The 23,907-nt window shown below is 39.6% G+C and overlaps 1 protein-coding gene across 6 annotated transcripts in view; it reads left to right on the forward strand.

Moving 5' to 3' along the window:
* The window catches only part of LOC117369720 (discs large homolog 1-like protein), a 162,105-nt gene that overhangs the window by 104,664 nt on the left and 33,534 nt on the right, over nt 1-23,907 (forward strand). For all 6 annotated transcript variants that reach the window (XM_055221459.1, XM_055221460.1, XM_033965047.2 and 3 more), the window contains 8 exons: nt 1,058-1,108; nt 4,675-4,799; nt 6,294-6,463; nt 8,704-8,840; nt 9,658-9,802; nt 10,306-10,441; nt 14,599-14,755; nt 14,943-15,045. In XM_055221459.1, coding sequence (XP_055077434.1) covers nt 1,058-1,108; nt 4,675-4,799; nt 6,294-6,463; nt 8,704-8,840; nt 9,658-9,802; nt 10,306-10,441; nt 14,599-14,755; nt 14,943-15,045 — 1,024 coding nt within the window. The remainder of the gene's footprint in view (nt 1-1,057; nt 1,109-4,674; nt 4,800-6,293; nt 6,464-8,703; nt 8,841-9,657; nt 9,803-10,305; nt 10,442-14,598; nt 14,756-14,942; nt 15,046-23,907) is intronic.

Genomic DNA, 23,907 nt, shown 5'->3' on the forward strand with positions numbered 1-23,907 from the left:
TTGTTTTTTACGATTCAGAAAAGGCTCATATTATTATTATTATTATTATACTTTAGGTTATGTTGTCAGTGGTATTAAAGTTGACATACCGCACTTGAAAATGTCATGACAAACCCCAGTGTGTGGAGCTGGTGCAGACCGGACTGAACTCTCGTCAGGCTAAAGGGCGACTTTAAGCCTCTCAGGGACGTCAGCGCTGCATATGACATCACAACGACATCATCATTAAGATCCTAATCCACGCGCGTCATTCATAAATACTCACACGTGGACCGCCCATCGCTCAGATCAAACGCACACGGACCTGCGCAGGCTGATCATGTGCTCAAATATAGAAACAAGGTCGTCATACGGATGAGTGGACGCAATTAAAATTCAGTTCGATTCAGTTTTGTTTATGTATAAAACAACTCCAGCTTCACATAAAAGTCAACAATATATCTGTATCTGTCTATATCTATATATAGATAGATAACACGATACACAGGAAAAGTACTATAAAACACCAAGATATCCTGTTTAGCTAGTATTAAAGGTCCTATATTACACAAAATTGACTCTTGTGAGGGTTAAGTCATGTTATAAAGCTGTTACCTCCTCAAAAACAGACCTGGAGTTGTGTTTTATTTCATTCACACACGTTTGAATAACACTTTATTATTAGTCTGTCTACATCTCAAAGGCTCAAAATGCTCTGTTCCACCTTGTGATGTCATGAAGTGGTAGTTTTCACGTTAACAGCTCCTTTTACCTTTTGTTCAGATTGGAAATTTCATGGGTAAAATTATCTAAATGATTCTAGTGAAGGAGTGTGGAGTTCCTGTATTACAACATGACATCACAAGGAGAGTTTTCAGTTTGAGAGAAGAACTCAGCCTAAATCTGCAGGGTTTTGTGTGTTAAACATGTGTGAATGAAGCAAAACACAACTCCAGGTCTGTTTGTGACGAGGAAAAAACATTCTAACATAGATCAGAACATAGTGTAATATGGGCCCTTTAAATCATTTGTATTTGTGTTACCTAATAGAACAAAATGTGTTTGTGTTTATGTGCAGGTGAACGGAACAGAAGCAGACTACGAGTATGAAGAGATCACTCTGGAGCGGGTAAGAGACAACGGCTCTAGTTCTATAGTCCTCAGCCCTGAATCTGAGCACTCCTGATTTGTCGGACACAATAGCGAAATAAAAACACCAGGATGATGCAGAGCGGGTTAATACAAACATTTTAAAACCAAAGTGACGAGCCTGACAGCAGCAGTTACAGAGAGAGAGGCCACGGTTTTCTAACGTGAAGTGATTTGGACCGAGAGTCAATGGAGCCGGACGTTCACCCGTGCTCTCTTCTTATTTGGAACACAGCAGCTTTCAGGTTAACTATGTCCATGTGTAAATACAGTCTATGTTCCTGGACCATGTTGGGTTTAAGTGAGTCAAGTTTCTTAGTTGATTCAGCCAAGAGGGAAAACATCAAAATTGTACAACAGATTTTTCACACTTATTTTCTGTGGAATCTGAAACAGGCTTTATTACTAAACTGGTGGACGGGCAGAGTTCTGGTGATGTGTATTCTCTCCTCTTCACTTCCTCTCCCCTCTTTCTCTTCCTTTCTCCTCTTCTTTTCCTCCCTCAACTCTTATTCCCCCAAACTTCTTTTCTCTCTATCATCTCTCTCTGCTCTCTCCCTCCACTTTCCATCGATCTCTACCGTTTCCCCTCTTTTTCTCCTCTCTCCCTTCTTTCCATTCTTTTCCCTTTTCTTCTCTCCATCTTTTTTACCGTCTCTCCTTTCTCTTCCTCCCTCATCTATTATCCCCAGACTTCGTTTCCTTGTTTTCTCTCTAATCTCTCTCGCATCTCTCCCTCCACTTTCCATCTATATCTACCATTTCACCTCTGATCCTCCTCTCTCTCTTTCCCTTCTTTCCCATCTTTTCTCTCCCTCTTCTCCCCGTCTTTCCTCCCTCCTCTTCTCCTCCTCGCTTTCTCCTTCATCTATTATCCCCAACTTCTTTTCCTCCTTTTCTCTCTCGCATCTCTTTCTCCTCTCTCCTCCACATTCCTTCACTGTCCCCCTTTTCCCCTCTTATCCTCCTCTTTTCCTTGTCTATTCCACCTCTCTTTCCTCCCTCTGCCTCCTTTATCAACCCCTCTTTCATCCTCCCTCCCTCATCTATTGTCCCCCCAACTTCTTTTCTTCCTTTTTTCTCTCTCATCTCTCTACTCTCTCCCATCTCTCCCTACCTTTTTCCCCTCTTATCCTCCTCCTTCATCTCCTTCTCTTTCCCTTCTTCCCCCTCTCTTCTCTCACCCTTCAGCCTATCTCCCCTCCCTTGTGTCTTCTGCTCTTACCCTCTTTCTCTCTCTCTTTTCCCTCCCTCATCTATTACCCTCCCAAACCTCTTTTCTTCCTTCTCTCTCTATCATCTCTCTCCTCTCTCCTTCCACTTTCCATCTCTCTGCTACCTTTTCCCCTCTCCTCTCATCTTCTCTCACCCTTCAGCCTATCTCCCCTCCCTTGTCTCTTCTGCTCTTACCCTCTTTCCCTCTCTCTCCCCCTCTCTCTTTTCCCTCCCTCATCTATTATCCTCCCAAACCTCTTTTCTTCCTTCTCTCTCTGTCATCTCTCTCCTCTCTCCTTCCACTTTCCATCTCTCTACCTTTTCCCCTCTCCTCTCATCCTCTCTCACCCTTCAGCCTATCTCCCCTCCCTTGTGTCTTCTGCTCTTACCCTCTTTCCCTCTCTCCCCCTCCCTCATCTATTACCCTCCCAAACCTCTTTTCTTCCTCCTCTCTCTATCATCTCTCTCCTCTCTCCTTCCACTTTCCATCTCTCTACCTTTTCCCCTCTCCTCTCATCCTCTCTCACCCTTCAGCCTATCTCCCCTCCCTTGTGTCTTCTGCTCTTACCCTCTTTCTCTCTCTCTTTCCCTCCCTCATCTATTACCCTCCCAAACCTCTTTTCTTCCTCCTCTCTCTATCATCTCTCTCCTCTCTCCTTCCACTTTCCATCTCTCTCTACCTTTTCCCCTCTCCTCTCATCTTCTCTCACCCTTCAGCCTATCTCCCCACACTTGTCTCTTCTGCTCTTACCCTCTTTCCCTCTCTCTCTTCCCTCCCTCCTCTCTTTTTTCCCATCCTCTTTTCTCCCCCCATGTTCCTGGTGTTTTGACCCCAGGCTCTGAGCTGTGTCTTCAGTGTCTTTTCTGCTCTGACCTGGTTCTGTCTGCTCCGCTGCCTTCGCTTTAACGCACTCACACACGCCAAATCACAAAGCTTCAACTCTTTAAAAACTCCAAACCATTGTAACCCACATCATGTGTTTGGGAGGAGAAATATTAAAAGACAATGTATTTATTCAATCTTAATTTTCCAGTGGCCATACTTGTTCTAGTATGACAGCAATATTATGACTTAAGCGTTAAGTGTTCGTAATAACGAGATTAAAACTCCACTTGTCTGACTGTGTGCCCCTGTTCTTCTCTTTAAACCTGATACATCCTTTACTTTGGCTTTAATTATCTGCCTTTATCAACTGATACAAGCACAGAGACTGAAAATATAATGTTCCCTTTAAACAGAAACAGTATCAACAGTCAATATAAAGTGACGTTTGGGACAATCGTGGCCGGTAAATTGTCTTATAACACCAGTTTATGCACTAAAATAATCAGGGATATCGGCTGAACATACATCTTGGAAGCCGATATTCGATCTAAGTTTTTCAATGTATTTTTCAGTCTCTAGTCATGGGACGATATTAAAATTTGGTGCTACGATTATCATGGCTAAAAATAATTGCGGTTAACGAATATATCATGATAATTATTGTTGCTGACAGTTGAAAAATGTTCTGTATATGAATAATTACTATTTAAACATTATGAGTAGGTAACTGTTGAAGTATTGTACTTTGTTATCAGTGAAAACAACAATGATCTAGAGGAGATCATCAGGGAGTAGTAGTTTTTTTCTGCACATTCTGGTGACATAATGGCGATTATCTTTGTTGGCGATTATCACGATTATATAAAAAGTGCCAAAAAACTATTATTGTCAACCCTTTTTATCACAATAAACGATATTATAGTTTATCGTTCCATCCGCAGTAGTGGACAGGGTCTTGCACCTCTGATATTTGCACTTTATATCAAAACTATGCAGTGCTTGATGTTCTTGTGTTTTCTATAACAGAATGACAATGCAATTTTGAATGAATAAATGTAAAAACACAAAAGTAGTTGATGTTACAGGTGCTGGTTTTAGTTTAGCTTAGTTTATTGGTTTATTTTAACAGGGACCATGAACAAACACATTAATCTGCAGTCCCCAGGTTACAAACAATTAAAATACATCTACATATTTGTCCATTTACGATCAAACCATGCATTCTCACGTTCTTTCATTTGAAAACACCACACTCCATTTTCACATGCTCAAGCAAATGCAAACATATTAGCCTTAGCAACAGGAATACGGTTATTTATTTATTTTAATTAAAGGACTTCTCTGATAATTGCTTTAGCTTTGAATCAAATAATATGACAGTCCTGGTATTTCATGACAACTGCAAACAAAACATAACGTAGTGCTATAGACCCACTGTAGATGGAGTAGTCAAAAACGTCACGAAATATAACTATGACTTCTTGTTTCGTGTCTCGTCTCATCAGGGGAACTCGGGCCTGGGCTTCAGTATTGCAGGAGGAACAGATAATCCTCACATTGGCGAAGACCCCTCCATCTTCATCACTAAAATCATCCCCGGAGGAGCGGCCGCACAGAACGGACGGCTACGGTAAAACTGTCACTCTCCTGATTCCGTCTAACGCTGCGGTACCCAACTCTTTTGCTTTTTAATTATAGTCATAACATCGGTCACTCACATGCTCATTATTTTTTATTTGTTGGTTAAAAAGTTTCAGCTCTGGTTTTAAAATTTGAAAATACATTTAGGTTGAAGATTGACTTGGCTGAGACAACATGACATGCTAATCTTGAGTAGTCTCTGCACGCTAGCTAGCTCACTGTATCTCAAAGCTAACACTCACTTTTATTAAAATCAGAAAACGTAAAATAAACAATCTATTAAAATTCAAATTCATTCAAATACAAGTCCATGCAGTTATTTTTATATTTAGAATTGTTTTAATATTTATTATGGCTCAAAATTAGCATTAGCATTAGTGTTAGCACTGAGACACAAACATGCCTCTTTCTAAACAAAGAAGTATTCATTTTATTTATGTAGTTTTTAACATTTTGTCAGTGCTCCGTGTTCACTGTCTTTATCTTTAAAAACGTATTAATTCTAGTGTGATCTGAGATAAAAACTGGACAGGAAGTATTGATGCTAACAGTGAGGTTGCCGGAAACAACACTAAACATTCCTATAAGTATGCAGTTTAAATATACAAATAAATACAAAAGTAACATACTCGTCAACATAACTGTGGTTCTCAAACTTTTTACTTTACCACCTTATAAAATAGTTTGTTTTCCATGTGTCCCCAGAACTAGACCATTTTTTACATTTAAACCAGATCGAAAACACAGCTGAACTTGGCCTAACGAACCAGGACTAGGCTAAATGATGACTAAGCTAACACATGAAACCTGCCATACACTATTATTACTATTATTACACTTTTGATCCACAAATGTTGAACTTAAATATGTTTAATTGTTAGAGATGGGCTTGAAGGTCTTTTAAACTTCAACAGTCAGGTCTTTGGGATTGAAAAAGTGCATGACGTTCTAAAGCTGTTCTGGAAAATAATTTTAGTTTTTTTCATCCTGACAGAGAAGACGTTCAACTTTTGTTTTGTGCCAGTTTTTGTTTCATGTGGATAAGCCCAGTAATTACAAAGACAGTAAAGGGCTCATGTTACACTGTCTGACCTATGTAATAATGTTGTTTCCTCATCAAAAACAGAAAACACTCTGTTCCACCTTGTGATGTCATCATGTGGTAATACAGGAAGTGCTTCACTCTTTGAATAATTTCAGCCCTGGAATTGCCGATCTCTACTGAACTAAAGGTAAAATGTAGCTGTTAACTCGAAAACTACCACTACATGATATCACAAGGTGGAACAGAGCATTTGGAACTTTGGAGACAGACAGACTAATAATAAAGAGTTACTCAAACATGTGTGAATGAAACACAACACAACTTTTTGAATTCTGACCGGTCCTCCATCTTCATTTTAACTATTAGGATTCTACAATGTTGCTGTACTATTGGTTGGTAAATACAGCCCTGACGTACCGCTTGTGTCGCCCCCTGCAGGGTGAACGACTGCATAGTGCGAGTGAACGACACAGATGTGCGTGAGGTGACCCACAGTGGAGCGGTGGAGGCTCTGAAGGACGCGGGGGGCCTGGTCAGACTGTGTGTCCGACGGAGACGCAGCCTCAGTGAGAGAGTCCTGGACATCAAACTGGTCAAAGGTCCAAAAGGTCAGAGAGGAGTGGGAGACTTTACATTCGTTTGAAAGGGACAATATTCATTTTCATTCATGTATTGTTTGGTCAGTGTGTAACGAGGCCTGTCACAATAAATACTATATCGACTTACTTACTTACAATCATTTTTGGGGGTTAGTATTTATCATAGTTACTTTTCTGTGCACCAGTGAGAAATTTTTGGGACATTTTTTGCAATACAATAAGATTTGATAACTTTTATGACTCATTATAGATACAAACTAACTGCTAAAGTGATTAATACAGCTGTTTTTGTACTGCAGCGCTTATATTTTAACAATTTAGAAACGTTTTTTGAGCATAATCCCACTTTAGGGTTATGGTGGCAGTGGTATAAATTAGTTTCAATATTATCATTTATCTTCTATATTTACATCAACAATATATCGCACTTCGAATTGTGTAAGTTATTGCAGTCTACTTACATTAGATTCAGTATAAAGCCCATAAAATATATATATTCAGTGTGTAGAACTTTACAATCAAATCATACACTAAATTAAGTCCATGAGCAGGTGTAGACAGAAGCTAAAACTCGTTGTGCCGACACTTATCTACAAAATTAATACAACATCTTACTGGACATTTTACAACATTATAATGAAAAAAAAAAAAAAAAACTATCCTTACTGTTGTTATTCTTTCAAATATTTTGTCTCAGTTCGTTGAGTGTTTGTTCGAATCCCACTGTGTTTGTTCGATCCACTGATCCACAGGTTAGCAGTGCGATTCTAGAGATTCCCACAGATGCATGCTGCCGTTGTGTCCTTGGGCAAGACACTTAACCCACCTTGCCCCAAGTGTCTGCGTGCACTGGTTTATGAATGTGTGTGTGAATGGGTGAGTGGTTCCTTGATGTAAAGTGTTTGAGTGGCTTGAAGGTGGAAAAGTGCTATATAAAAGTTTGACCATTTACGATTTTACCAAGTACCGTAAATTTCGGACTATAGAGCCCACCTGAATATAAGCCGCAGGTTTTTGTGTTGTAACATGTGATATTTACACCGAAAGATGGTAAACAGAATTTTTTTTATTTTAATTTAGGAAACGCTTTTTTTCTTGTTTGTTTTTTTTTAAACTGTGTCTGAAAAGCATCAGTTCATAATCTTTCCCCATGTCTCACTTTTGTATTTCCTGTTAGAGTGCCCCCCAGTGGCCGTTAGGCAGTAAAAATCTATAAATTAGCCGCACTTTTGTATAAGCCGCGGGGTTCAAAGTGTGGGAAAAAAGTAGCGGCTTATAGTCTGAAATTTACGGTACTTTGTTTTGGTTCACTGCAGCAACCGTTCCATAATTTAACTCCTTTGCTTGATAAAAAGTAGTTCTTACATGTGATTTATTTAACATACCCTTAGATTGTATTAACTTGAACATTACCTACAAAGATTGAGGGATTTGAACTTAGCTGTCTACAAGTCGAACAAGTCGGAGAACTTTCAAATATTTGATTGAACAGTTACTATGCGAGTCATATATCAGGCTTTGCGGATTTTTTGGATGACTTAGGAAAGCTGACTTCTGTCAACTGGACAATAATTAGACTAATGTAAACTACTGCACGCTAATGTACGCTAATGTAAGGTCGTGCGGCAGATGGCTCACATGTGTTGATCAAGTCAGTTAGAACCTGCTTTACATACTCATTTCAGTATATTATAAATGGGCTGCAGAATCCATAGAACCTTTTACTTTTGCTTTAGCGTACTGTTCGTTTAAAGTGTTTGACAGGTTAGATTATGCATTAGCACAATTTTTTTCTAGTTTTTAATTTTGGTTATAATTTAATTTAAATATAAAGGTTGGAGACGGGCAGCAGATATGACACGGGTAAAGGTAATACCATAACTGTTCCCTAGCAACCATCATTTTCACAAGGGCCAAAACGTGCTATGATTAGACTAAATTAAAAATGCTTCTGTTTTGTTAAATGAGCGTTTAAACATAATTTGTCTCTGCATTTTAGGTAGAGGTATTCTGTTTTAGGTACTCACCGCTACTGCCTGTATTTTTGTTTCCTCAAACTGCCACTTAACTGAAGTAAAACTATTAGAAATATTTACCCCAAACCAAGTAATAATGAGAAAAATCATGAAACGCCTGTCTTATGCACTTTAAACTGTGACTTTCTTGGCATATCTGGTGTGTATTTGTAGTAGTAGCAGCCAGAGTAGTAGTAGTAGTAGTTATTTATTTAGTATTTTTGTATGTTTTAGGCCTGGGCTTCAGTATCGCAGGTGGAGTGGGTAACCAGCACGTTCCTGGTGATAACAGCATCTACGTGACAAAAGTCATCGAAGGAGGAGCGGCACAAAAAGACGGACGGCTACAGATAGGGGACAAACTTATAGCTGTGAGAAACTTATATTTATACACTCACTCTAGTCTGCTGTTAGGGATGCACCACTTGTGGAAACCAACAGGCTCCGTTCACAGCAGCATGCTAGCTAGCTCGCTGTGTCTCAAAGCTAACAGTCACGGAAAACATAAAAATGCAAATGAATTCAAATGAACACAACCTAATTATTTTTATATGTAGAATACCTCAGATTGTGACGTTTATATGTATTATGCATCAAAATTAGCATTAGCGTTAGCACAAAGACACAAACATTTCTCTTTCTAAACACAGAAGTGTCCTCTGTGAAGTATTAATTTTATTTGTGTAGTTTTTAACATGTCGACAGTGACGTCCTCCTGCAGCGCTCTGTCCCCTGCCTTATGTTTAAATACGCATTATCTCATAGGGATAAAACTGGACAGGAAGCAGTGACACTAACAGCGAGGTCTCTGGGTGCTGTTGTGTACTTAGTCAGTTGAGTGTGTTGAAATGATATTTAAATATGCAATTCTGAAAATAAATAAAATACATCATATTTGGGTGAACTCACAAAATATTGGCATTAAACTGTCACTAAACCTAGAACTAAACCTGGACCTGATCAGGACTAAACCAGGACTAAACCAGGACTAAAACAGGACCAAACCACTTCACCTCTATGTTTGTCTCCTGATCTAAAACATCTTTGGGTATCTATATAAATGCCATGTACTGTTACTATTATTAAACCAAGTCGTCATCAGGACAGAACTCGGTTAAAACCTGAACAAACACATTTGATCTTGTTATACTGACAAAAGAACACGTTGTAATTGTTGATCGTGTTCAGGTGAATGGCACGTGTCTGGAGGAGGTGAGCCACGAGGAGGCAGTAGCGGCGCTTAAGTCCACTCCAGACGTGGTTTATCTCAGAGTCTCTAAACATACATCACTCTTCATCAATGACAACTTCCCTCCACCGGACGTCACCAACTGTGAGTACCAATCCACACACGGACAGCTCAAAGCACAACATTTAAGAGTCCATTATATTTGACCTGTATGCTAATCACAAATGCTACGATTTACACTGAAACAAAGCCATATTTGTGTTTTAAAATGCACCCATAGTTTTTAATTTTGTTGCTGTCTAAATGCTCACATCACAGCTGAAATAAAATGCTCAGATATGCGGTTAAAGATCCTATACTACACAAAATGGATTCTTGTCACCTTTAAGCCATGTTAATGCTGTTACCTCCTCAAAAACCTGGTGTTGAGTGTTTTCTGTTTGAGAAAACTTAGCCGAAATAAGCAGGGTTTGTGTGTTAAACGTGTGAATGAAACAAAACACGACTCAAGGTATGTTTGTGAAGAGAAAACTTTAAACATAGAACTACACCATTTAAAAGACAGGATAAAGAAATGTAACTAGCAGATGAGTATTACATTTGACATTTTACAATAACATAACTCTTTTATCCTCATGTTTTTGCAGCATACTCTCCACATCAGGACAATCACGTCCACAGTCCGTACATGAGCGGCAGTCAGTCTGTAAGCCCCGCCCCCCTGACCACGCCCAGATACTCTCCTCTGCCTCGCTCCGTGACTGCAGACGAAGACATCTCCAGGTAAACAAACAACTCACATTCAAACTGGCCCGCTAAAGGTACATTATGCAACTTTTCTGATGAAGTTCCATAGTATGGCATAACAATATATTGCTAAAAAGATGGCTGCTAGCGGGGCTGCTTCTCCACAGATCTGACCTGTGACACCCATTTGTCTCCATGAAGACGTTGCGGTTTTGCTTGGAATGTCCCTTAGTATGGCATAAAATCTTAATTTCTATGGAGACAAGCAGGTCAGATGTGTGGATAGCTAAGACCACATTTTACCATTCATTTTATAAGTGCACATTTCAAGTTGCTCAGATACAGATTTATAAATAAAACAAACCTTGTTCCCCTGTCGCTATCTTAGTTTTCTGTTTTTATGAGCGGCTGCGAAGAAATCAAGGGAATAATAACCATGTTCTAAACCTGCGGCTCGTTCGTGACAGTTGGGCTCGTTCACGTCGCTCACAGGCTCATTCATGTCGCACCATGTGACCTCTTTAACCAATAAGCACTTGAGCTTAACTAGAGCTGACATAGAGCGTAGCCGAACGATTAAGAAACGTTTTTTTTAAGACAACAGACGGATTTTGAGCTGAGAAAAAGTTTATGATTTGAAAATAGGTAAAAATCGCCACAAAATTTGACCTTTGTGAAAGCTGTAGGTGCCCTGTCAGTCCCTGTCAGTCCCTGTCAGTCCCTGTCAGTCCCTGTCCGCCAAACACAAGCAGTTTGTGATTATTTTGCACTCTATGAGAAAAATCCTTTCTGGGCAGGGGGGATTTTTTCGTTGTAGTACCAATGAGTGGCCACTAATCTAACTCGAGTCAGCTCTAAGCTACCAATAACCTATCCAGTTATTTTAATAGATCCATGATATCTAGCCAATTTCCTTTTTCCTGCTTCTCCCCCTCACACAGGAAGTTACCAAAATAAAAGCATGCAACTGTACTACTAAGTATATAAGAGCTAGCTTCACCTTTACACAAGATACATAACTAAAATGCCATACCGTTGCCATTCCAGATAAATTTCACCAACACAGACACAAAAAAATGGCGGATCCCTACCAGAAAAGTTCTTGTTTATAAGAACTTGTTGTGCCAATAGTCGTGACAACTAGAAAATGACATTGTTGGCTCTCATTTCCTCCACAAACAAGAAAATCTCTTCTTATCCTGCATCAAAACTGCTGGTCTGAAATGTGATTCTTGTATTATTTTCTCAGTTCGTATTTCAGTGTTTTTGTCAATTGTTCTGGACATGTTAAAAATGTGAACTTTGAATCAAATCTAATCGTAATGTTGTTCAGTCCTACTATCTCCTCAGGGTTTCAACTTTCTGTTATTACGGCACCATTTTGGCCATTCAAAAGATATAATATTTTGAATTGTTAATTACTATGTCTGCCATCCTAACCCTCGTCTGCCTGATCCCCTGACTTCCTGATTTCCCTGGTTTTCCTGGTTTTCCTGGTTTGTGGTCATGACCCTGACAATGAGCATATTTCGCTCCCTTCTGGTTCGGTCGGAGCTGAGCAGAGGGACAGCGAATCCCAGATGGCCTCACGAATGTTCTGTACCGTGTAAACTGGGGTCACAATCGCGCGCCACTCCTCCATCTGTAATCTACTTTAATGGAGGGATTACGCTGACTTCCACGCCACTCGCAGCTCGCATGGCCTCACCGTGGTAACAGAGTGTGGTTTTCGTGCGGCGTCATGCGGGTTTTGTCCAATCGCTGCTCTTCGATTATGAACAATCTCCCGTAAATCCCAACGTGTGTGTTTTTGTCCTTTCATGTTCATTTCTCCTGTCCCCCTCCTAAGACAAGTTTATTTGTAAAGCACAGTTGGTACGCAAAGTAATTCAAAGTGCTTGACAGAATAAGAAAGACATTATCATAAAATTAACATTAAAACAGAAGAGGGCAGAATAAAACCATTTCAGTCATACGCACAGATAAACAGAACCGGTTTGAGCCTGGATTTAAACATTGTCAAAGTCGAGGTCTGTCTCACATCTTCAGGAAGACTGTTCCAGGTTTTAGCTGCAGAAAACTGAAACGCTGATTCCTCATGTTTAGTCCTGACTCTGGGACCAGCAGGAGGCCGGTCCCTGAAGTCCTCAGAGTGTGAGATGGTTCTAACACTGGCTCTAACATGTCGGAGATTGTACTTTGGTGCTGGTCCATGGAGAGACTTGTACAGTGAGTCTATTCAGATCATAACCAGAGTGGATAAGCATCATTAAAGGTCCTATATTACACAAAATTGACTCTTGTGAGTTTTAAGCCATGTTAGAATGTTGTTACCTCCTCAAAAATACACCTGGAGTTGTGTTTTTTCATTCACACATGTTTGAGTAACACTATTATTAGTCTGTTACATTTCCAAAGCTCAAAACTCTCTGTTCCACCTCGTGATGTCATGAAGTGGTAGTTTTAAAGTTAGCAGCTACATTTACCTTTAGTTCAGTAGAGATTGACAAATCTAGGCCAAAAACCATCCAGCTAATTCTAGTGAAGTTGTATGGAGTTTGAAAACACAATGAAGCACTTCCTGTATTGCCACATGATGACGTCACAAGGTGGAACAGAGTGTTTTCTGTTTGAGAGGAACAAAGCTGAAATATGCAGGGTGCCTGTGTTGAACATGTGTGAATGAAACAAAACACAACTCCAGGTCTGTTTTTGAACAACATTATAACATAGATCAAAAAATAGTGTAATATAGGCACTGTAAAAATAAAAATAAACAATCTTGTGTGTGTGTGTGTTTGTGTGTGTGCGAGTGTGGGGGGGTGTGTGTGTGTGTGCGTGTGCGTGTGCGTGTGCTTATTGTCCTCAAATTTGGCCCTACGATATTGTTGGCTATAACTTATCACATATGGAAACAAAAATGGGTTGATTAAAGTTATCCAAATCCTTCAAACCATCATCTCTGTGAACAGTAGTGACAGTTTTATTGATCACGCCCTTGTGGTCACAGACAGTGCCCTTTCTCTAGATGTTACAGATTCTTCTTCTGTTTGTACACTTGCTTCGGAACATTTGTAAAGTGGAGTTATATAATGTACAAGATTTTTGCAAAAACATGCTCCCAGTCATAAAATCTACCTGTATTGACTGAGTGTGTTATTGTTAAAAGCAGACCATCTCAGATACTTTCAGTAAACTTCTTATGTAGAATCATAGTGGGCAGTGAAAAAAATGCTACTTTGGCTCCATCTATTGGACATGAACGTTATTGCATTTAAGTTTTGATCATGTCACTGTGACTTTTGAATAAGTTAAAATGATTTGGAGATGTTTCTTCCCTTTAGATTGCATGCGCTTTATTTTTTTTTTTATATCAAACTTACTTAAGAATTGTAGCTTAACATTTTTCAATTCATCATTTGTGTTACAGTGTATTATGGACAAAAACCTTGTCTTGGGGCAGCATTAGCTCAGTTGGTAAAGTGGCCACATACTGAAACATACACAAAGCAGGTGAAGCTACCAGGCAAAGTCACGAGTCAGATCTGTGGAGAGTAGGGATGAGAGCGTTTGTCCACTGATCGAATTCCGCACTCGACATAAGCATCATTGGTGGTGACTATTTACCATTTTATATTAAAGGTAACACTTTATAACAACTACACTTTAATTTGGCCTTAATTCATAATAAACAACTCCTAACGTTAACATTCTAAAATAGTTACAAAGCCTGAGTGATTCTTAATAAACCATTTGTCTTTTATCATGCTAATGCTATAAGGCTAATCAAGGTATAGTAAAAGCCAAAAGTAAAATCTGTCAACTGGACAAAACGTTGTAGGAGTGAAGACGTTTCTTGTATCTGTCTAATAGATCTAAATAGATATAAAGCAGTGTCCAGCAGTAATGACCAGAACTGAAGAAGTGGTTTGGATGAGCAGCCAAACGTCTTCACTCCTACAACTTTTTGTCCAGTTGACAGATTTTACTTTAGGTTTTTACGATGGATCTGACCTGGATGACTGAGGGATCACACAGACAGAATTGAGGTATAGTTATTATAAAGTGGTACCAGATTAGGTATATTTCTTTCTTTCAAACTGATAGCAGCGTACATTATTTTTACTACATCAAAATCACTGAATAAACCTAAAACCGTGCTTATATTCTCCTCCTCGTTCTTTTGTCCGCAGAGATCCGAGGCGGGTGGTGCTTCAACGCGGCTCCACTGGTTTGGGCTTTAACATCGTCGGAGGAGAGGACGGGGAGGGCATCTTCATCTCCTTCATTTTGGCTGGAGGTCCCGCCGATCTCTGTGGAGAGCTACGCAAAGGGGACCGCATCCTCTCGGTACGTTCACAACACAACCAGGACAACGGTGACGGTCAAAAGTAACCTGATATTTAAGATTTTTGTAAGATTTTCCGTAAGAAATTCATTTTCAGCCTATAATTTCTCTTTACTTTTTCTTATATAGTCTGTGATTTGTCTAATTATTCATACATGATTTTGCTTCACCTTTTTTTCCATTTTCCAGGTGAATGGTGTGGATCTGTCCAGTGCCACTCATGAACAAGCAGCTGCGGCTCTGAAAAACGCAGGGCACACGGTGACTATAGTGGCCCAGTACAAACCAGAGGGTGAGTACTGAAATACAAAACTTATATATGTTACAATAAAGGGCAGAATTATGCGTTACTCAGATGGATTATCAAGTTCTGTGGATACACCTGACAGAGACTCGCTAACTAACTCACTGTGTCTTAAAGCTAACACTCACTTTTATTATACTCAGAAAACACAAAGTAAACAACCTCTTAAAATCCAAATGAATTAATATAAAGACTACCCAATTATTTTTATATGTAGAATCCTTCAGTTTGTGGTGTTGTTTTAATATTTATTATGCCTCAAAATTAGCATTAGCGTTAGCACTGAGACACAAGCATGTCTCTTTCTAAACACAGAAGTGTCCTCCACTGAAGTATTCATTATATTTGTGTAGTGTTTAACATGTTGTCAGTGACATATTTAAATATTTATTCATTTTAACGTGACTCTGCAAAAACCTCACTGAGTTAAAAGTGGACAGGAAGTAGTGACGCTAACAGTGAGGTTGCCAGGTGCTGTTGTGCATAGAGCTAACTGAATTGAATGTAGCTGCTAGCGAATCATTGTTTTATGGCACTGGATGGATTATTTACCCAAAATTTCTCATATATTTTTTCTCAATAAGACAATAGGGAATCGTCTATTTTTTCCATGTGTTTTTATTTTTAAGCATTCATTTATTTTATATTAATCTGATGTTTGTTGGTTGATGTTGAGAGTTTTTAAGAGATTTCTCAAACACTGCTAGAGCAAAGAGCAAAGATATTCTGTACACACTGCTGCCACCTACTGTTGCAGACTCTTCATTGCAATTGAAAAGTACCTTGTTTGACATTGGAGGCAAAGTGTGTAGACAAAGTTAACATAGAAGTAGTAGCTGTGGTTGCAGTCGCAGTATCACATACACAAAAAATTTACTTAATAATTATATGCTAATAATTGTCAAGAGCTCATATGATATTAGTAACATAGCTGTATGAGTAATTAAGTTCTGCAATGTTTTTGAGACATAATTAACATGTATTTATTCATTTTCAACTGTTAATGCTTTTGTTTTAAAATGAGCGAAGAGGAGCCGTAATACAGCAACAGAAATTGACTGATAATTGTAGTTTTAAAATCATTTTCATAGTAACGTCAAGAACAGATTGGTTTCAAATGTCCCCAAATCCCACTTTATCACTGCTTCCTGGACCATGGTGTAAGAAGATATCAAAACATTAGGTCTGTAGTCAAAGAAATTCTTGACTAAAAAAAGGGGGCGTGGCAAAAGCTCTCAAAACTATTACGTATCTTCATGTATCTGACCCAAACTGCACTCACAAGACTACACCTGCACAGGAGTTCATGCAAAAATAACTATTTAAACTGAAAAAAGTACCATGTAGCAATATATTTATATAAAAACAGATTCAATTTGTGAATCGTAAGTCTGCGTTTTTACATATAAGTACCCAAAAATACCAAATCTGCAGCTAACTCTTTCTCTAACTTCTCCTTTCTGCTGTTGTCCCATATAAATACTTAAGATCTACATAAAATTAGTAAAGTACTAGATTTGATTTGGTCCTGTTCAAGTCTTACTTAAAGGCGCTATACCTGTAGTTGAGCAAAAATTTGTACGAATGTATAATGTACCAGCAGCTCTTTAGATCACCATGTGCAGTCTGCATCTAATTATAGTAACAGTTAAGTAGTTTTATCAACTGTGAACCCCAAAGTAAGGCCGATGTGCAGTTAGCATAACAAAACTCTGCTCTGGTCTCTTAAAGTTGTGATCAGCGCTTATAAACTCATCGAGGTGAATAATTAAGATGCGTGTAATGCACATAGACTGTATGTATAAATGGACATAGCTAACCTGCTAGCTGTCAATAGGAAGTGAGCATGGAGGTGCTTCCGGCTTCCTCAACTCTGGCTCTAATTCACTTTGTATTGAAAAACTGACGCCTCTCTCTCTATAAGTGACGTCACACTCGCTTATTCCTCTTCTTTATTCAGTTTATGGTGAGGAATAACTAGTTCTGTTTTTCACGAGACAGTAAAAATTTGGTGCCTTTAGGTCGTGGTCTAGTTTAGGTTTAGTCCCAGTTTTGATGTGGTGTGAGTACTGCCTGCAGAGTACTGTTTTTGCTGTTGTATATTGCGTGTTTCCCATATGTAGCACTATTTTCACTACATTTCTGCTCACACTTGCTGCCATATGTGTGTAGTCTTTCATTTTGTGGTGAGTTTATGGACCTTCTGCCTTCTCAGCGCTGTGTCCTCCTCCTGCAGTGACCAGAGACTGCCCTGTCTGTTTACACTACACTTTTCCTGCCAAATAATATCACACCTCCAGAAATACCACACAGCACTCCCGGTGGCAACACGGAGGAGGACTTTAGAGCTGATGTACGGGTTTTTGCTTAGTTTTGTATTATTCTCTTACGTTGTTTAGTTAATAATAATAATCTCACAAATAAATCATCGTTATTTTTTATTTTTAAATCATTTTTTCTAACTGTTTGTTCTACAATATTAATAAAAAATCAATAAATAAATGTGCCAAAAATAAGGATTCAGTTCACAGTGCAATTTAAACTGTAATATTGATTTTAAAAAAATAAAAAATTAATAGAAATGGGTTCACTGACTTCCTTATCAAACTCTAAAAACACATTTTCTGCTGGTGGCTCCGACCTCTCATTGTGGTTTTTCACAAGTTAGGACTGTACAAAATTGTGATTTATGTTTAAAATGTAGGATTCTGTTTAGAGCGCACATTGTAAACACCTCCAAGAGCATTAAAGCACCACCGTGTAACTCTTGTCTTAGCTGTTGTGTAAACATGTAATTGGGGATATTTTTATTGCATTGAAAAACATGCGTTCTCACTCTGTGGGTGTGCTTGCAGCTCCACAAACCTGACTCTCATTTGGCGTGGAGGAGGGCCTTCTGTTGCTCTCCGTGGAAATATCGTTCCTTTGGCTGTAATATTTCACAGTATGTCATAAAACTCATCTGTTTCCATGGCGATTGTTCTGAAGTATGGTTTTAACTTTCTATTTCCACGCTGTTTTACGACTCAGGTGGATCAAACATGTTAAAGAGGACACGGAGTCAAACGGGTTGCATAGTTTTTTTTAAAGTTCATTTTAACTTTACTTTAAAATGCCCTAAACCTACTCTCGTGCCCAAAACAAAGTAACAACAGAAACATGGACTTGAGGAGCCAAACAGAAAAAAAGATGCAGAACTGGGACAGGGCCAACATCACTAACTTAAACCAAAACCATCACGAAACTAATCTTACCAAACAAAAGATGAAGACAGGACAACCGGTCAAACACAAAAGGGCTACCAGCCATGCCCCAAAACAAGCAGAAATATAAAATACATAAAGATAATGGGGGAAAGGGGCACCAGCACGTGACATTCGCCATCTCCAGAAAGTTACACGGTGCTGCTTTAAGAAAGAAGGGTAAAATATGAACTGCTAAACTAATACAAGAATCCCATTTACTAGAAGCAACCGAAGGGACACGGTTATGCTCTCGAAAAACAGCTGAATTCCCTTGTTATTTCCCGAAACAAATGTGAAAGCCCTGCCTAAAATAGAAGGTGAAAATATGATCGTCCTTTCTATGTGAGTGGATAGAGTGTGAGTCAGCAGCACATATAGATCCTATGGGCCACAGAGCGAGTTTGTGCTGATTATTTAAAGCGACAGGAGCAGATGGAGAGAAGGGAGTTTTATTCACGCTGCCTGCTCCGTTCGCTCCGCTCCAAACCTGAAAATATTCAAAAGAGGTTGGAGCGCCTCCCAAACGTCCATATGGAGGGAGCCACATGGAAAAGGGATTAAAGGCGGACCAATTCCACAAAACAAGGGGATGTGATTGTCAGTTTAAAAAAGTATTAGGGGACAGGTGTCATCGAGGGCCGCGTGTTGAAGCGTACACAAAGCAGGTGAGGCTACCGGGCCGAGTCACGGGTCAGATCTGTGGAGAGCAGAGATGGGACGAAATCTCGTGCCACAAAATCTGATGAGACAAAATTGCCACAAAACAGTCGAGTGTTTGTTCACTGATCTGAAGATTAGCACTTTGAATCTCGTTCTTGACATACACATCATTGGTAGAGCGGTCACATCCACTGCGATTCCAGCTCCCACAGATGAATGCTGTTGTTGTGTCCTTGGGCAAGACACTTAACCCACCTCGCCCCCAGTGTCTGTGTGCACTGTTTGTGTGAATAGGTGAGTGGTTCCTTGATGTAAAGTTTTGAGTACCTTGAAGGTGGAAAAGCGCTTTATAAAAATATTTTTGAGCAATAAATACACCAAAAACTGAATAAATGCAAGATATCGATTGGGATCAAAATGATGAAAAGTAGAAAAGAATTTAAACGAAAATAAATCTTTGAATAATCGGTTGGCAAATTTGTTCCCACAAGACTGTTCTCCATAAATACACAAAAACATGATACAAAACAATATACTACAACTCCACAAACCTGATGCGATGTGCAGTGGTTTCATTAGCAAGATGCACAATGCGTTTTGCGATTGCGCTCTGAAGGGGAGTGACTAAGCATGGAGAGCAAAGAGAGGGGGAGAGCACAGAGCTTGTTAAACATGTGATTATGTCGTTTTAGGCAGATACAGCATTTCCAAAACAATAAAAGGTGTGATGTGTTAGCAGTTTATACCCCCTTTTTTAATTTACGGCTAAGACGGGAGTAACACCAACACTCGTTATGTTATGGTTGAAATAAGCAAAAATCGAACTCCCGCACACGCTGCATGAAATATTTCAAAACCCTCGTAACCGTAGCGACCGTCCCGTTGTCTGATGTTTTTTGTTGTAGTAAATTTCCCAGAGGAGCGGAGGAGATTTGAGCAGACAAAATGCAGCGGCGGTGACCTTTGCGGTGATTTGCTTGACTGCATTGGCTCCTGATTCACGAGGAGCCTGGGGTCCACTGTAGGATTAGTCACTACAATACACTGTTATTGTCACACCCGCGCACAGACCCGCCATACTGTTTGGATCCTGGCCACTAGAGCTGCGAGGAAATTCAAATGTGCGAAAAGAAGGATTCCCACTGCACATTTTAGGCACATCTAGGAGCCATAACAGTTTAGGAATATGAACTGTTAAACTAATACAAGGATCCCATTCATTTTTAGAAGCATTTTGGTCAGCTGTAGTTGTTTTAAATGTCCTATCTCCATGGAAATGTTATTGTTTTGCTAAGAATGTTCCCTAGTACGGCATTTAACCTGTCTATTTTGCATTTATTCAATTACAGGTTTTCATTGCTCATAAATATCTTGGAAAAACATGAATTATTTACCGTGAGTGGAGTCTCCTCTCCACAGATCTGACCCATAACCTGGCCTGATGGCGTCACCTGCTTTTTCTTTAGTTTTAGTACTTTCTACATGTTATATACCATATTTTCTGCACTATAAGTCTCACTTTTTTTCATAGTTTGGCCAGGGGTGTGAAATCTATGTTATTTTCTTCATTATTATGCATTTTTAGGCTGGTGCGACTTATACCCCGGAAAATATGGCACATACAAGGCATCAGATATAGTAATCAAAATATACAGCAAAGAAAAAAAAGTTTAATCATTTTGTTTTTAGAATTTTATATTCAAAACCTCAAAAGAGCCATAATTTTCTTATTTAGTAGAGTTATTTAACTTTTTTTTAAACTATATAATTCCATATATCTTGCTGCATTCAGCTCCATCGGCTCCAATCCACTTTCTATTGAAAAACTGTCGTCCTTGTCTCCGTAACTGCTGCTGTCAGGGACGTCATTTTGTTCCTAAAAAGTTCGTATTAACCCGCTCTACATGATCCCGGGGTTTTTATTTCACTATTGTGTTCATAAATCAACATATGAACCTTAGTAACAGACAAATCAGGCGCCTTCTTTCCCCGAGGTCGCTTCCACCAGCATTAACAACAGGTTTGATTGACAGCCCCTGCCAAACTAGTGATGCAGGCGGGAAGAGGCAATACGTTCAGCGGCCTCGCTCCGGATTGGCTCTTTGGTTGCTATGATATTTGGTTCTAAATTTGCCGCTGTAACCGCTCTAGCCTCGATCAGCTTCATCACTCCCTTAGTCCACTTCTACGGATTAAACCAGACGCGTTGTTTAAAATATTATAATTTCCAGATCCATTCATTAAAATTCTTGTTATGAATGAACTGAATGTGTTTTGACAAATTTCAACAAAAAGTTAATCTCATCTTATGCTGCAGGAAAGTTACGATTCTCCATTTTCAAAGTATTCAACTTTACTACGGCGACCTCTCAGTGTTCCCTCAGTGCTTTTGTCATCACTTCTCCTCCTTTCTGACAGCATCCCTCCCTCTGTATGACTCACTCCGATCTGCGATGCCTGCATTCTACCACCGCACACTACACAAACTGTTCTCTACACGGAGCTCTGCAGCATGGTCCCTCTTCGCTGTCACTAAACCAGCCTCATTAGTGCCCATAAAACGCATTTTTTCCTCCTTAAAGCGCATATGACGTAAACATATTTAAAATTATAGTTATATAGACTTGTTTTATTTTTTATTTATCATTTGGACATACATAGAGGTCATTCCATACATGCTACCCAGCAAACAAGGCAAAAATATATCTAAATTACACAATAGTTTTGATTAGACTAATAAAAAATAAGATCCATTGACTCACACGTTGGCGGAGCGATTCCATTTCCCACAGATGTATACTGTCGTGTCCTTGGGCAAGGCACTTAACTCACCTCGCCTGCAGTGTCTGTGTAAACTGGGTGAGTGCTTCCTTGATGTAAAGTGCTTTGAGTGCCTTGAAGGTGGAAAAGCGCTATATAAAAATGTGACTACCATATGACCATGTGACCTGCATTTTTGCACTTTTTTCTCAACACTTCTTTCTACAAACTGCCACTCAACTAATGTAAAACTAATATTTAACACAGGTACTATCCCATCAAACACGTAATAACTAGAAAACCCCGTCATAAGCACTTTTGCAAACCACAAAGTTCTCCTAAAAGCAGCCCCTCCCCTCTGCTTCTCTGTAACCCAATCACTCGGTCGATACAGGAATAGACGTCTGTGAGGCTTTTATCAATTATAAATGAGTTCTTTTCTGCTGGGGGTTATTTTTAGCTTTGGTGATATTGACTACACCTACACGGAGGGAGGACCATTCACCAGGGGACTCCAGGAAAGAGCAAAAACAGTCTAAAGGTTAACGCAGGCTCATGTGATGGAGGTGAACGTGATGCTCTGATACTGGGAACTCAGGGTTAGGGTTACAAGTTTAAAGACGCTGGACCAAGAGTATCATAGCAACCAAAGAGCTAATCCGGAGCAAGACTGTTGAAGGTAACGCTCCTTCTTACCCGCACTCGTTTAGCAGGGAGCGGCCACTTAGCAATTCTGTCCATCAAAGCTGTTAGTGACGCTAGCAGGAGCGAACTCGGGGAAAGAAGGCGACGGATTTGTCTGTTATTAATGTTCATATGTAGAATTACGGACACAAGAGCAAAATAAAAATACCAGGATCATGTAGAGCGGGTTAATTCGAACATTTTAAGACCAAAATGACGAGACTGACAGCAGCAGTTACAGAGAGAGGGGCGACAATTTTTCAGTAGAAAGTGAATTGGAGCCAGAATTGATGGAGCCAGAAGCGCACCCATGATCACTTTAGTTAGAGCATGACAGCTAGAGGGTAAAGCGACAACTAGCATGCTAACACACACAAACATTCTACATTAATTCAATTACAGGAGCTTTGAACTGATAAAAGATCTCTCCACAGATCTGACCTGTAATCCTATATCACTTTTGTCATGGAGACCCCGCCCCTCGCTTGTTTCCATGGAGATGTTACAACCTTCAGAGACATTTCCCTCTGCAAAAATGCATTGTGGGAGGAAAAAGACACCTTAAGTACCACCTGCTTTCCACAAAACGAATATCGGTTTATTTCTCTGCGACTAGCGAACGTATTGAACCCAGCGAGAGGTCGGAAACAATACATCTCCAGGGACCTAACCATGAGCTCCAGTTTGTACCTCCAGACGATTTATCTTTTGTCAACCCTCGCCCTTAGCCTACTCTTCCTCCCCGTACCATCCTCCTCTTCCTCTCCTCCTCCTCCCACTCCGTAGTTGATCCGATAAGGCGTCGTTTTAAAATGATTTGTGGTGACAGTGACATAGATCTGAACGCTTCGCTGTTTGTCCACGGTCAACACTAGACCTAGCTAACCCTTTTAGCACTGAGCTTTGATATATATTTTCATTAGCGAGCCCCATAAGCTGTCACACAGAGCTGTTGTCGCACTTAGCGGGAAGTGAAAAACGGCTGGCCTCTGTCTCATTACCGACCACGGCTCAAGTTTTATTGCAAATGTAGCTTTAACCGAATACTAAGAGAAGAATGAAGAATGTTGAAATGCACAGGTCAATACGGGATTTGCTGAAAAGGCAGAAAATATATGTACAGGAAGGTTACACGGTGGAGGTTGGACTTGGTAAGACCTGGGTTTGTATATCTTAAAAGGCACGTATTACACTGTTTCTGATTTATGTTATAATGTTTCCTCATCACAAACACACCCGGAGTTGTGTTTTGTTTCATTCAGACATATTTAGCACAAAAGCCCTGTATATTTAGTTTTTCTACCAAACAGAAAACACTCTGTTCAACCTTGTGACGTCATGTGGAAGTCAATACAGGAAGTGCAATCATCTACTGAACTAAAGGTAAAAGGAGCTGTTAACTTGAAAACTACCACTTCATGACATCACAAGGTGGAACAGAGCGTTTTGAGGTTTGGAAATGTTACAGACTAATAATGAAGTGTTACTCAAGGATGTGTGA

The sequence above is a fragment of the Periophthalmus magnuspinnatus genome, chromosome 4, assembly GCF_009829125.3.
Source record: "Periophthalmus magnuspinnatus isolate fPerMag1 chromosome 4, fPerMag1.2.pri, whole genome shotgun sequence".
NCBI classification, from domain to species: Eukaryota; Metazoa; Chordata; class Actinopteri; order Gobiiformes; family Gobiidae; genus Periophthalmus; species Periophthalmus magnuspinnatus.